This window comes from Boleophthalmus pectinirostris, unplaced genomic scaffold, assembly GCF_026225935.1.
Source record: "Boleophthalmus pectinirostris isolate CB_2022bp ecotype Guang Dong unplaced genomic scaffold, ASM2622593v1 HiC_scaffold_6, whole genome shotgun sequence".
Taxonomy (NCBI): Eukaryota; Metazoa; Chordata; class Actinopteri; order Gobiiformes; family Gobiidae; genus Boleophthalmus; species Boleophthalmus pectinirostris.
The window spans coordinates 1,399,145-1,414,139 of NW_026571447.1; the positions used below are offsets into that span (position 1 = coordinate 1,399,145).

The 14,995-nt window shown below is 43.9% G+C and overlaps 1 protein-coding gene across 1 annotated transcript in view; it reads left to right on the forward strand.

The window, feature by feature from the left end:
- si:dkey-22o22.2 (neural-cadherin) overlaps nt 1–14,995 on the forward strand; it is a 100,523-nt gene that overhangs the window by 71,900 nt on the left and 13,628 nt on the right. Inside the window, exons 15-20 of the mRNA XM_055163334.1 lie at nt 216–402; nt 1,694–1,837; nt 4,356–4,648; nt 8,344–8,973; nt 10,455–10,721; nt 11,797–12,526. Of these exons, the coding sequence (XP_055019309.1) occupies nt 216–402; nt 1,694–1,837; nt 4,356–4,648; nt 8,344–8,973; nt 10,455–10,721; nt 11,797–12,526 (2,251 nt within the window). The remainder of the gene's footprint in view (nt 1–215; nt 403–1,693; nt 1,838–4,355; nt 4,649–8,343; nt 8,974–10,454; nt 10,722–11,796; nt 12,527–14,995) is intronic.

Consider the following 14,995-nt stretch of genomic DNA (forward strand, 5'->3'; position numbering starts at 1 on the left):
CTGATTTAGTCTTAATTTAATCTGGGTATATACCTGGTTTAGACCTGTTTCAGTCCTAGTTTAGACCTGGTTCAGTCCTGGTTTAGACCTGATTCAGACCTGGTTTAGTCCTGGTTCAGACCTAGTTCAGACTTGGTTTAGTCCTGGTTCAGGCCTGGTTTAGTCCTGGTTCAGACCTGGTTTAGTCCTGGTTCAGTGCTGGTTTTGCTCTTCAGGTCCGGTACTCTCTGTTGGGGGACGACAGTGGAGATTCTCAGTTCTTCAGGATAGACCCAGAGTCCGGTACCATCGAGACTCGGGCCTCGTTGGATCGGGAGCAGAAGTCCTCGTACCTTCTGGAGGTCCAGTCTGAGGACGGGACTGAGTCTGCCAGAGCGGGACTTCAGGGACTGCCCAACACCGGTACGACTCTGCTGTCAAACAGGGGCTGTTATGTAAAATGGACTTTTTGGAGTTTTCTGCCGTGTTATAAGATTGTCCCTGATCACAAACACGCCTGAAGAGGTTTTATGTCATCCATGCATGTTTGAGTAATCTAGGGATCTTTCCTGGTCCCTATTCAAACCCTACACATGGTTAGTTGTAAGATTGTGTACAAAGCTCTTCCCACATCACCCATAAATGTACAAAAACACCATATGCAATGTGCAGTAGCTTCATTAGCAGGATGCATGACCTGCACCAGGTCAGGTACCTGAGAATAGTTGCTGAAACAGGCGAGTTTTAATGTTCTGGAATTTGATGGGGGGTATGTGGGAGAGTAGTGATCATACACGGGTGGGTATGGTATGGTAAATCAAATGAACGACGAACACGAGAAAAATATTTGACATTTGTACAGGGCGTCCGTTGTCCTGGAAACAAATGACTTTTCCTGTCTTTTCCTGAAAAAATGGAGCAGGCTGAGAGAGACTTCAGTGTATTTATTACATAAAACATTAGCAGAGGAGATCATCGCTGCAGCTGCACTCCTGGTTTAGTCCTGGTTTAGTCCTGCTTTAGTCCTGGTTTAGACCCGGTTCAGTCCTGGTTTAGACCTGGTTTAGACCTGATTTAGATCTGGTTTAGACCTGGTTTAGACCTGGTTTAGTCCTGGTTCAGTCCTGGTGTAGTCCTGGCGATAGGCTTGGCAGTATATATTTATAATCTGCTAAAGACACGGCCTAGGCTCAGTCTTGGTTCAGTCCTGGTATAGTCCTGGGTTAGTCCTGGGTTAGTCCTGGTTTAGTCCTGGTTTAGTCCTGGACTATTGGGCTGTTGGACTAATGGGCTGACCCAAATTTATCACAGGCAATGGATGGAATGTTAACAGGTTTGGGCGGGTGCAGAGTTAACTTGGATATAATCATGGGTTAACGGGCGGGTGTGGTGCTGTACTGCGTGTGTGCAGGCGGTGCGGGCGGTGCGGGCGGGTGCGGGCGGGCGGGTGCGGGCGGGTGCGGGCGGGTGTGGGTCTCCAAAAATGGACCCACACAGGATGTAAGGTAAGCATTATTATGTTGTTTTTGATGAATATAGCATTTTCAAAAATCATGAAAGGTAAAATGTGTGAGCAGTTGAGAGCCCACACAGATAAAACACCCTCTCTTTAAACTAAGTGCCAGCCCTAAAGCTTCTGCTGCCACTTCCTCCAGTAGAAGTAAAAGTACGGTGTGACATGGACTTGACTGACCTGGATGTCCTGTATCTTCAGACACGGCGTATGTGCGTGTGTTTGTGGCCGATGTGAACGATAATGCACCACAGTTTGAGAAGCCTCTGTACGAAGTGAGCGTGGACGAGGACCAGGAAGTGGGCTACGGCGTCATCACCGTGACTGCCACCGACCACGACGAAGGTACAACATGTGTGCAGCTCACGGTTTAACACACAACATCTGCACAAACTGTAAACGTCATTCAAATACACAAGTGAAATACTTGAATAAACTGGATGTGACTCACCTCACAGCAAAAAGGTTCCAGGTTCGATTCACCTTTCTCTGTGGAGATGCATGTTCTTCCCATGTCACATCCTCCGGCTAAGGTAGTCTGATCAAGACTACTGTCTTTTTCTGACTATAAGTCGCACCAGCCAAAAAATGCACAATGAAGAAGAAAAAAAACATATATAAGTTGCTCATTTTGGGGGAAATTTATTTTATAAAAGCAGAGAGCACGAACTGACATTTCACACTGAAAGTCAAGTTCTAGTAATAAGAATAGAAGAGAGAACAACAGACTGTTAAACATCACATATGAACAGTTCTTCAGATAAACTATAACATAAACAACAGAACAAGTTTAACCAAACTCTCCATCTCACTCCAAATCACTAAATTCATTCAGTTCTTCATCCTCTGTGTCACTTCTGAGCAACTTGGCCAACTTTAGCTAAATGTGTCTTTTAGCCTGTCATGAGCTTTTTTTGTTTTCTTCATTTCAGTTAGAGTGTCCTCCACTTTTCTTCAGTCACTCACAAGTTTCTCCCTCACTCCAAACTTTCTTTCTGCTGCTTGATTACTGTTTTTGGCTGCATAGTTTGTAATGTGCAGAATATGATGAGCAGTTTACCCGTATGCGTTAAATGCAGGTGGGTGCTTAAATGACAAGAAGAATTGTCTGAAACTTCAGTAGCCAGACATCCACTCCTATCTGATCGATACACTAGAACTACAACTAGAACGAGTTTTTACAAAACTCTTCAACTGGGCACATTTACCAGAGCACTCATCCACCAAGAATGGATGAGTGTGTGTATGTGTGTGTGTGTGTCTGTGTGTGTGTGTGTGTGTGTGAGTGGTGGTAGTGGCAGACTGGCAGCCTTGCCTCTGTGATTGCCCCAGGGCAGCTGTGGCTTACAGATGCCCTGTAGTTTACCTGTAAAGCACATTACAAGAGTGAGAAATCTCATGGTGAACAGAGGGCCAATAAAATGGGTGTGGAGGTTGTATTTGACCCCGAGCCACAGTCTGGTCCCTGCTGGAGCTTCATGTCCTGCTTTTATGAACCTCAGACATTTGAGACGTTTAGTGAAATTACAGTGAAGACTCATGAAGGTCTTTCAGAGCCAGAGGTGAGGCCAGAGTCTACAAAACAAACTCCATCTGTGCACAGCATGCACCCCAGTGTGATCTCTTCTTCAGCCTCTGACAGAGAGAGAGAGGGAGAGAGAGAGAGAGGAGAGAGGAGAAAGGGGAAAGAAGGAAAGAGAGAGAGAAGAAAGGGGGAAGAGATGGGAGGAGAAAGAGGGAAGGGAAGAAGAAGAGGGGAGGAAAGAGAAACAGGAGTGAAGAGTGGAGAGGGGCAGTGCTTCAGCCCCTGAGAGAGAGAGAGAGAGAGAGGGAGTGGAGGAGAGTGCGGGTACAGTGTTTGGGCATGTGCCATGTGTGAGTGTGGTCCATCTGGGCAGAGGAGAAAAGCTCAGGGCAAAAACACTGAACTCTAAACACACTGAGAAGAACTGACCCAAACCGTAAAGTCAAAACAACTACACATTTAACGGGGAAAAGTTACTCCTCACTTAAGCACAATTTATATTGATGATCAATTCATCTGTGTCGCGATGCAGAGAGTGGGTGTTCTCGTAAACCCCCTCCACAGAGCACCTGTGTCGACATTTTGTAACTACGCATCAAACTGACACAGACAGCAGGGAAAGCGACGCAGACAATAAGAGCTGTGATTGATTTCCGGTACTCTGCTTTCCTGCTTCATTTTGTAAACACCAACACCAGTTTTAAATGCTCGCCTCCTAGTGTCATGGCGGTTAATTACTTCACGGCGCATAGACCTCGACACAGATCCATAAATCAAAAATAGCGGCAACAAGGCGACAGCGGCAGAGTGAGATGAGTTGACGCAGAACTATAATTCGGCCTTTACCTTATGCATTCTGAACATCCTAATTATTCAGAGTTTTCTATCATGTTATTACATTATTCCCTCAACAAAAACATGCCTGAAGAGGTTTTAGAGTCATCCATGCATGTTTGAGTAATGTAGCGATCTCTCCTGGGCTCTATTCAAATCCTCCTTAACTGTTTTCAGTTAACTGATTCTGTACAAGGCTCCACCCACAAGCCTATGTGCTCCATGCTCCGACACATAAATATACAAACACATGATACAAAACTGTACACTACAACTGCGCTCTGAGGGGGAAGTGACTGAGCACAGGGAGCAAAACGAGGGGAGACTCATCTTCAAAAAACAAAACTGAAACTTATAAAACAAGTTAAAACGTTGTTTTGGGTGAATATAACATTTTCAAAACAATAAAAGGAACATGGTGATCTAAACATGTGATGTGTTACAGTGAATAAGTCAAATACACTCTTTTTCTTTTCTTAAATCTAATCACTCCTCTTGTTCCAGGAGCGAATGCTAAACTGCGATACCAGGTGTCGTCGGGCGGGTCTGGTCCAGGTCTGGGCTGGTTCGACGTGGATCCGGAGGTGGGGCGGGTGTTCGTGGCGCAGCGTCTGGACTTTGAGACGCGGCGCAGACTGGAGCTGAGGCTGGTGGCGTCCGACGGGAAATGGTCCAATGAGACGCTCCTGATCATCGACATCATCAACCACAACGACGAGGCGCCGGTGTTTAGCCACGCCCTCTACCACGCGACTGTGCAGGAGGAGAGCGCAACACTGCCACTGCTGATCCTACAGGTGAGATGGAGGTACTGCCACAGACTGTATACTAGTATATAACTGGACATGACTAAACTGCCCCTCCTCTTTCTGGAACTGCTCCTGTCAGGCTCGTCATTCTAACTTACAATGTTTGTATTTACCCACTCTGCCTGATCCTGGGCTTTTTATTTCACTCTTTTATACATTAATAACAAACGCATCAGGTGCCTTCTTTCTTTCTTGACTGACAGCGTTGCTAAGTGCCCGCCCCCTGCTAAACCCTCAACAGCCTCGCTCCTGATTGGCTCTTTGGTTCCTATGATACTGTACATGCAATTTAGATTCCAAATATTGAACTGGTTCAAATTGTGATCCTCATGAGCTTCATTTGACTGGAGCCAAATGCTGTGGGTGACGTCACACTCCCTCAGTCCACTGCTTTATACAGTCTGTGGCAGGTGGACCATACAGACCCAGATCTATAGTTGACAAATGATTCAATTACTTTTAATTTTCACTGGGCAATTCCATTTTAAGTCGTAACATTACAGCTTTTCTCTAAACTTTTAAGGCCGCCACACACCACAGGAGAATTTGCCAGATTTTTACATTTATTTTTTTTTTTATTTATCAAGATAGGGACAGTGCACAATTTTTACATTAACCTTAACAGGAGAGATGCACTGTACCATGTCGTAGCACCATGTTGTAGCACCAGGTGGGCAGGTTCAATCAATGACCCTGCCCACCTGTTGTCCCTGGGCAGGTTCATTGATTGATTGTATTTAACTGACCTTGACTATCAACTGTTCTGGAGACCTGGAGCATGTGTTGATTGGGTTGATGGGGGAAACCGGAGCACCTGGAGGAAACCCATCCAGACACGGGGAGAAACATGCAAACTCCACAGGCCCAGGCCCAGGGATCGAACCCGGAACCTTCTTGCTGTGAGGCATGAGTGCTGCTGCAGCTGTGATTTGCTTCTGTCCAAGTTCAAATTTTTGGGAGGGGTGAGACTCTGAGCTGCTCTGTCAGATCATAACCACCAAACATCAGCAATGCTACAGTAACATTCAATAAAACAGAGCGTCAGGGGCAGATGAGTGATGGACACAGAGACGCAACATACAAACTCAGGATAGAGCAAAAATAATGAGAAGACTTTATTCCTCACCTCTTGTAAAATGGTAACTTTTAAGTGTAGCATCTCATCCACATTATCCATAGAAATTGTCCTCCACAAATAATGACTCCAGTCCACAAAACTGCACTATTAACCCAGTTTGAGATGTTCTTTAAAAGTAAAAAGGTGAGAGTAGTTCCTCACTTGTGTTTGTTTACATCCACACAGCGCACGGATCGAGCTGAAGCTGCAGTTTATCCATAGTGACTTTACTTCCCCAGGACTTTATCTCCAATCTTTTATGCTTTAAAATCCTGTATCTGAAGTTTTGCACCACATTTCACAAATAGTAACACAGTTTTGACTTGGATCTAAACTAGAAGTGCAAAGTCTGATCTTTAGAACACTTAAGCGGTTTTACTGTAAATAGGAAACTGCTGACGCCATCACACTCACAACTTTCTATCTTGTGGTCCACAGACATATCCCTCTGCAGTTTTTGTGATTGGAGATTTTAAATCTCATAAAATCCATGTCTGTGGTGTGCAATTTTTGTTGCACATTTAAAAATCATCTAAAACTGAAAAATCCTGTCGTGTGTAGTCACCTTTACAGCACTGTATTAATGGACCAAGGAACATATAAACCAATTGTGTGCAAGTTCAGCCACCCACATGATGCTACTTAGCCAAAAAAAGCTTGTATTTTTGTTGATCTGACAGTGTTTTGTTCATACATTCAGACACTGATAAAACTAGATTACTTCTGTATCACAAGACAGCATGACGTCCCAGACCTCTGCTTGAGGAGATTTTCCGTAACTGGACCTTTTCAGATTTTAGTTGAATACCCCTCGTCTCTGGGTTATACATGAGAGCTGCACTGCCACTGCTCCTACTACAGACGAGAGTCAGGTACTGCAGGAGAGCGCCACCTTTTCCATAAGATAAACCTGTGTATAGAGTTAAGTGTGGTGTCACGTCCAGGTCCATCAGATGATTGAAAAAAAGACAAAACAATACATCTTAGATTTTCAGCCATTTAAAGCTAAGGTCATGAGCATGGATCTGTGGTTCTAACTGTGATAGGAAGTGTTTGAGGAGGCTCAGGTGAGGAGCTAAGCATCATAACAGTGACCCAAATGTAGTCCTCTTATATATTATACTACATTAAAACAAAAATAAAGCTAGGATCAGATGTGAAGTTTCTGTCTGAAATTAGGATATCCTCAAATTCTAGAATGAGAACACATATAACACATATAAGATGTTCCTCCACAGACTCCTGTCAGTATTTTCCACCTGTGTTTATATAAGACATGTCTTTAATAAGTACTTTAGATTCCATTTCCACACACTGGCCTGCTCTCTCCTCTCTGCTCCTGTTTATGGAGCTGTTTGAAGTGGTTCCGCTCTGATTTCACTCTGAGCCATGGACCCAAACTGGAGTCACGCTAAATACTCCCACTTAGTGCTGGTTCAGTCCTTCTTCAGCCACATGTAAGTTCTAGTCTAGTCCCAGTTCAGTCCTTGTTTAGTTCTGGTCTAGTTCTGGTTCTGGTGTAGTTCTCATTCAGTCCTGGTTTAGTCCTGGTTTAGTCCCATTTTAGTCCTTGTTAAGTTCTGATTTAGTCCTGGTTTAAATCAGCATTTTTTTTTGTTTATTTGTGGCTGTGAATTGGGATTACTTCTAAATATTTTTAAAGCAATTAACAGAAGTTTTGAGTCACAGATGGTGGAAATGGTGAGAAAATACAAACATCTGTATGACCCAACACTCTGTGACTGTAAAGATGCAAAATGGCAAGAAATTTATGGAGGGAGATGGCCGACATTTTAGGCTCGGACGAAAATCAGTGTAGAAAAGTCTGGAGTCATCTCTGTGACAAGTTTGCAAAAAAACAGCGGTCAAGTTGAAGGACGAAAAGAAAGACAAAAGGGGGCGGGGCACAGCAAGAGGGTGAGACAGTTCAGCAGCAGAACATCTTTGCAGTATGAAATGTCAGAGCCCAAACAAACTTTGTTTTTGTTCATATCATCTCAATAATAAGAACAAAGTTTGTTTGTTCTCATGAAGTATGACCTTCTGCCTTTAGTCCTGGTATATAGGTCTGGTTTAGTCCTTGTTTTAATCCTAGCATGTACCTCTTTGTCCAAGTCCAGTACTGATTTACTTCAGGTTTTAAGTCTGTTTTAGTCCTGTTTGAGTCCAGGTTTAGTAGCATTGCAATCCTTGTTTCATTTCTAGTGTGGTTCTGGTTTCATCCTGGTTTTAGTGTTTTGTTTTGTTTTGTTTTTTTTTGTTTTTTTGTAGACCAAGTCCGAAGCCTAGACCAGGTGGCTGTGAATTGGGATTACCTCTAAATATTTTTAAAGCAATTAACAGAAATCAGGACATTTTTGTCAAAATTCTTGATAATTTCTTTATTCTCCAGGTAACAATGATCATATTTTCTGTAATCCATCAGAAATGTGTTTTGTCTATACATCATTTACTTGATTTTCTTATTTTCCCATTTTCAAAGTTAATATTCGATATCTTGTAGATGACAGATTTCTAATTTAACAAAATAAACCCTCTCTGTTTCTGTACTCTCTGTCTCTCTCAGGTCTCTGCCGTAGACCCAGACCTGGACTCAGACCAGTCTCAGCTCCGGTTCTCTCTCCACGGTCAGGGCTCCGGAGGCGACTTCTCCATCGACCCTCAAAGCGGCTCGATCTACGCCCTGCGCCGCCTCGACCGAGAAGAGCGCCCCCACTGGAGGTTCCTGGTCCTGGCCACAGACGAGGGCGGGGCGGGGCTCACGGGATTCGCAGACGTGGTCTTGGAAGTGAAAGACATAAATGATAACGCTCCGTTCTTCCCTTGTGCGGCTCTGGAGGAGGACGGATGTTTCGTGGGGCGCGTTCCGGAAAATTCTCCTGCCGACACGTCTGTGATGGAGATGAGGGCCATGGACCTGGACGATCCCAACGAAGGGACCAACGCGGTGCTCACATACAGCATCGTGCAGAACGTGAAAAATGAGATAAACCTGAATCTGTTTGCGATTAATGCGAGCACAGGGACGATCTCCACGGTACTGCGCTCTCTGGACAGGGAGCAGCAGCAGCGCCTCCTGGTGGTGGTAGAGGCACGTGACGGAGGGGGGCTCAGGGGGACGGGCACAGCGACCATCCTGGTGACGGACGTGAACGATCATCCTCCAGTGTTCACACAGGACTCCTACTCTGTTCAGGTGGGTCTAAGAGAACTTGATGTCACAGATGCTGAGTTCATCGTGACCTTTGCCCTGTGACCTCTGGGTTCATACATACTCTCCTCTTCTATATTTGCCTGTGTAAATCTCTTCTTGTGGTTGTCAGAGAGGCCTTAAATCAAAATTGGCAGAATTCAGTTTATTTTTTAGAGCCCAAAATCACCAGCGAAAGAGTCAATTTTTACTCAACTGCAAATAGTAAACTGCAAATAGTAAATTCAATTCAATTCAAAAAAGTGTATTGTCAAATTTCCATATGAACATATGAAAATTTTTAATTATGTTCTCACTATCCATCTTCAAATTAAATAACAGTAAAATAAAAGGAAAAGTCCAAAGTTCTTCTTTAGGGAGACACAGATTCTTGCTTCCTGGTCGTCTGGTGGTTATAGAGGGGACAGAGTTCAGCATCCTGACAGCCTGGAGGATGAAGCTGTTAGTGCGTCTGGTGGTGTGGGAACAGAAACTGTTCCTGCCCCTGGAGGGTGGGAGGCTGAACAGATTGTGTGCGAGGTGACTTGCAATTGTGATGGCTTTGCGGGTGAGGCAGGTGGTGTATATGCGGGTGAGGCGGGTGGTGTATATGCGGGTGAGGCGGGTGGTGTATATGCGGGTGAGGCGGGTGGTGTATATGCGGGTGAGGCGGGTGGTGTATATGCGGGTGAGGCGGGTGGTGTATATGCGGGTGAGGCGGGTGGTGTATATGCGGGTGAGGGGGGTGGTGTATAGGTGGTTGAGGAAGTCGAGGTGCTGCTGGTCTTTTCTTCACAGTGCTGCCGTGTTGGTCCAGGAGAGCTCCTCACTGATGTGCACATACAGGATTTTAGTGCTGCTCACTCTCTCCACATCAGCACCATCAATGGTCAGTGGGTGGTGGGTGTGGCCTCTCTGGAAGTCTACAACAATCCCCATAGTGTTGCTGACCTCAGCTGGAGGTGGTTGCACTGTTGTTATATCAAATAAAACTTTCTAAAATGCCTTTTTTATACCAGCTGGCTTGCCACATTCGAGATAGTGTGAAAAGCTCTGAGTAGAGATGTTGCTCCTCTATGTGGAGAGGAGCAGCTGAGGTGGCTGAGGCCTCCTAGACGTCTAGTCTGCCTATGGAGGTGTTAAACGTTATTGTCCCAATTAAGGAAATTTGTCATTCCTGAAGAAAATAAATGTGATGCCATGTATTTTAATAGTTTAATCTTAATTATTGTGTAATTTAGACTCACTTGTTTACATTATGATTGTTAGAGTGTTAGAGTGTTAAGAGGTTAGAGTGTTAGAATTATCTCTACATGTCAGATCTATAATTATAAACTTCACCAAAATAAAATTACTAAAAAAAAGACTGTAAGTAGAGTATTTTTATAGACATTTTGAATATAATGATTTGAACAGTGTTTTGGTGAAATGACTTTAACCCTTTCATACTGAGGCCATGGTCCAGTTAACCTTCCTATGTGCTGCAGATGTCTGAGGACCTGGAGGTGAACACTGAGCTCCTGGTGGTCTCGGCTACAGACGCGGACTTGGGTGAAAATGCGGCGGTGACGTTCAGTATCGTGGACGGAGACGAAGAGCGAAAGTTCTTCATTGAAACGAACAAAACAAACAACTGTGGAGTCCTCAAACTCCAGAAGAAAGTGGACTTTGAGAAACTGAATGAGAGGAGTTTTAACCTGACGCTGAAGGCGGAAGATGCAGACTTCTACTGCCTCAGCCACGTGCTCATACAGGTAGAACAGAAGTCCTGCTTTAGTCCTGCTTTAGTCTCAGTTTTGATATCATTTAGTCCTGCTTTAGTCCTGCTTTAGTGTTGGTTTAAACCTGGTTTAGGACTCATTTTATTCTGGTTTTTATCTGGATTAGACCTTGTTTTTAGTCATAGCTTAGACCTAATTTATGTAGTTCTGGTTTGATCCTGGTTCAGTGCTGGTTTACTTCTGATCTGTTTCAGTTTTAATCTAGTCCTGGTGTAGACCTGATTTAGTCCTGGTTTAGACCTGGATTAAGGCCTATTCATACCTCATAAGAACATAAGAACTGTTTTTGCACCCAGGGATGACCAAGCAAAATGATGTCATTTTGTTGGTCCAGCTCCTGTTGGGCAGGTCTTGAGTCTTGTTTTCAATGCTTCAGCTGAGCAGAACTTTGTTTGGCAGTTCAGAAGCGCTATCCCACATCTTCACTCTGATTGGTTATTTATGTGGCTGTGGTTTATCTGCTTCTTTACCGGTGGGGAGCAAAAATAACAATGTATGGTTCTGAGTCACAGCTGGAGGAAATGGTGAGAAAATACAAACATCTGTACGACATGACTATACGACATGACTCAGTGACTATAAAGACATGAAATGGCAAGAAATTCATGGAGGAACATTGCCAACATTTTCGTATTTTCATTTTCAATAATAAGAACAAATGTTCTTATGAAGTATGAATAAGCCTTTAGTCCTGGTATATAGGCCTGCTGTAGTCCTTGTTTATTCCAAGCATGTGCCTCATTTTCTACGTCCAATCTTGATTTACTTCAGGTTTTAAGTCTCGCCTTAGTCCTGTTTTAGTCCTGTTTGAGTCCAGGTTTAGTAGTGTTGCAATCTTTGTTTCATTTCCGGTGTGGTTCTGATTTCATCCTGGTTTCATGTTTGTTTGTTTTTTGTAGGCCAAGTCCAAAGCCTAGACCAGGTCTAAACCAGGTCTAAACACAAAGAGATTTAAAGAACCAAACCAAGACTGAAACAGTACCGAACTATCATTAATGAATGAATCTAAAACAGTAAATGTCACTTGTTTCTTTCTGCTCTTCTCCAGGTTCGTGACGCTAACGACAATGCTCCAGTTTTCCTGCCACAGTTTTATGAAGCTCCAGCGATGTCCGAGGATTCTGCTCTGGGATCCATCATCGCTCAGGTCACCGCCTCAGACCTTGATGCAGGACAAAATGGCCGCTTCTCCTTCAGCATCTCCGCAGAGTCTGATCCTCACGGGCAGTTTGCGGTGGACGGGTCTGGGAGGGTCATGTTAGCTGATTCTTTGGACCGAGAGAAGATCTGGCAGCATCGGATTGTTGTTTTAGCCACAGACATGGGTGAGCCTGCGCTGACCGGCACTGCTATCGTGATGCTAATGGTTTTGGACATTAACGATAACGCTCCAGAGTTTGACGCAGATTATGAGCCGATAGTTTGGGAAAACACGGGCTCTCCTCAGGTCGTGAAGATGAACAGTTCCTCAGTTTTGCTTCACGTCAAAGACCGAGATGCGAGTGGAAATGGAGCGCCGTTTAAGATTCAGATGCTGCAGCTAACGCCGGACGCGGCGAGCTTTAACCTGACGGACCTGGGTAACGGTAGCGCTACGCTAACGGCGCTGAGGACGTTCGACAGAGAGCAGCAGAGGGAGTATCAAGTACCCATAATGCTTCAGGACAGCGGAGCTCCACCTCTCAGCGCCACACACACTGTCACCGTGACGATTGGAGACAGAAACGACAACCCACATGAACCAGCGCACACCACCTTCATCCTCTACAGCTACGACGGTAAGTTTTAATGCTGCGTGTGTAGTAAAAGTGTCAAGTATTGAAAATCTGATACTATTCTACACTAAAACTACAATATCAAAACTACATACTCATTTGAGCAGGTATCGATTCTAAAGCAGTCCCATTGTCAGGACAAAAATTAACCTGTCCTGACCGGATCGCACCAGTCTTGGTCTTGAGACTGACCTCGACTGTGTTTGGACTTGGTCTTGTCTCGGTCTTGAAGGTGTTTGGACTTGGTCTTGTCTCGGTCTTGAAGGTGTTTGGACTTGGTCTTGTCTCGGTCTTGAAGGTGTTTGGACTTGATCTTGTCTCGGTCTTGAAGGTGTTTGGACTTGGTCTTGTCTCGGTCTTGAAGGTGTTTGGACTTGATCTTGTCTCGGTCTTGAAGGCACTTGGACGTGGTCTTGTCTCAGACTCGAGGTCTGACTCGTAGAGTGTGATCATATTTCATTACGGCCGCTGCTGTCGCCAATAAACTTGTACTGGTGTGCAGGAGCGTGAGGCGTCTCTGCAGCCTGTGTGCTTGTCTGGAGCCTGTGGACACTGCGCGACACATCACCACACACATGCGCTGCCTCTCTGCAACAGCATGTACCATCATGTACCAGCGTGTATCACAGGGCAGGTGAAACATCCTACCTGTCCATCTGTTCATGTCAGTGTGCCGCTCCATAGTCTTTTCACGCTCTCTCCTCCACTGATCAGAAGAGCAAGACAAAATGCAAAGCAAAAACTCATCTAAATTTATGTTATAGTGCACAAAGCAGATCTACAGCACAGAACAGGCCTACAGCAACAAGTGGTTGAAGTTTGCCTAATAACAGTGCACAAATGCATCTGTATTTGTCACCATGTGCGTATAATAATGATAATGTACACAGGTAAATACTGCAAAACCAGTAAGAGAATGTAACTCCAGTTAGAAACTTGAAAAAAACAGGTTTACTTTACTTGGGTTTAATCCTACCCACTTTCTCCACTTTCTTCACAGTTTTGTGTAAAGTGCCAGTGGAAGTTCTCTTAAAGAAGGGCTTCTCAAACTGTGGATGAGGGTCAGAAAAAGGGGCACAGAGTTTTGTAGAAGGTAGATCATTTTGACTTGGTCATTTTATAAGTAGTTCACACACTGAAAAAATGTGGGTGGCCCTGAGTTAGAAGAATGATGTTGATCTGTATCAGAACAAGTAGAAGAGCACATAGATTAGTACACACACATGGACCAACATGAACCTACTGCACCACTGACCATTACACACATATAAGACACATGGGAAAAGAAAAGAAACTACTGTATTTTTTGGATGATAAGTTGCACTTTTTTTCATGGTTTGGGTGTTTCCTGCAACTTATACTTCAGTGCAACTTATATATTAAAATGGTCTGACTGACAGCCTCGAGAGGCTCTAGACTTGTGTATCAGTTTTCTGCACGTCTCCTGTAGAAAAAGCCGCTGTCCTGCTGCAAGTAGTGAAATACACAGCAGAAAACAGTAATTGAGGAGTAGAAAGAAAGTTTGGAGTGAGCGAGAAACTTGTGAGGGACTGGTGGAAAGCGGGGATGGAGAACACAGCTTCACGCTGTTGTGCCGTGCAACTTTCCTGGAAGTCACTGGATGACAAAACATGGACTCCTGTGACAACCGAAGTTGCATGGAGTTGTTCAGAAGTGACACCGAGAATGAAGAATTCAATGGATTCAGTGGATTTAGTGATTTGGAGTGAGATGGAGAGTTTGGTAAACTTATGTTCTGTTGTTTATGCTATAATTATCTGAAGAACTGTTCATATGTGACGTTAACATATTAACGCCTGTTCAGCCTGTTGTTCTTTATTCTATTGTTATTACTGTAACTTGTCTTTCAAGATAAAATGTCAGTTCCTGCTCCCTGATTTTATAACATGAATTTCCCTCAAAAAGTGCGACTTATATATGTTTTTTTCTTCTTCACTGCACATTTTTTTCGCTGGTGCGACTTATACTCCGGAGTGATTTATAGTCCGAAAAATATGGTACTATCATTCAATGTGGAAAATCACATTCTGTTTTCTAAAGAAAGAGTGTGTTTTTTATTATAGTCATGGTATCAGTATCAATATTAGTACTGAGTATTGAGTCTATTTGTTATACCGAAACTGAGTGTGAAATGTTTGTATTTGTGTTGGAATGCAGACATCCACCTGCAGCTCTCTGTCCTCTGCCTCATCTGACAGGATTTAATGCATAAACCTCACAGAGATTCTATTAGAGCAGAAATAGTCATGGCCACTGTCAACATCAAGATTTTTGGCAATTAATAATGAAATTAAAATGGAAATCCTGCTCTTCGCTGATCAGAGCCCTTTGTAAACAAGGTGAAAATCTTTGAGTACAGATGAAACCTCCAATGTAGTATTTAGAATGAAGTGAATATTTTGTGTAAAGCTTATTTCAGTTCCTGATTACAGAGGTCTTTGCTTTGCTGAG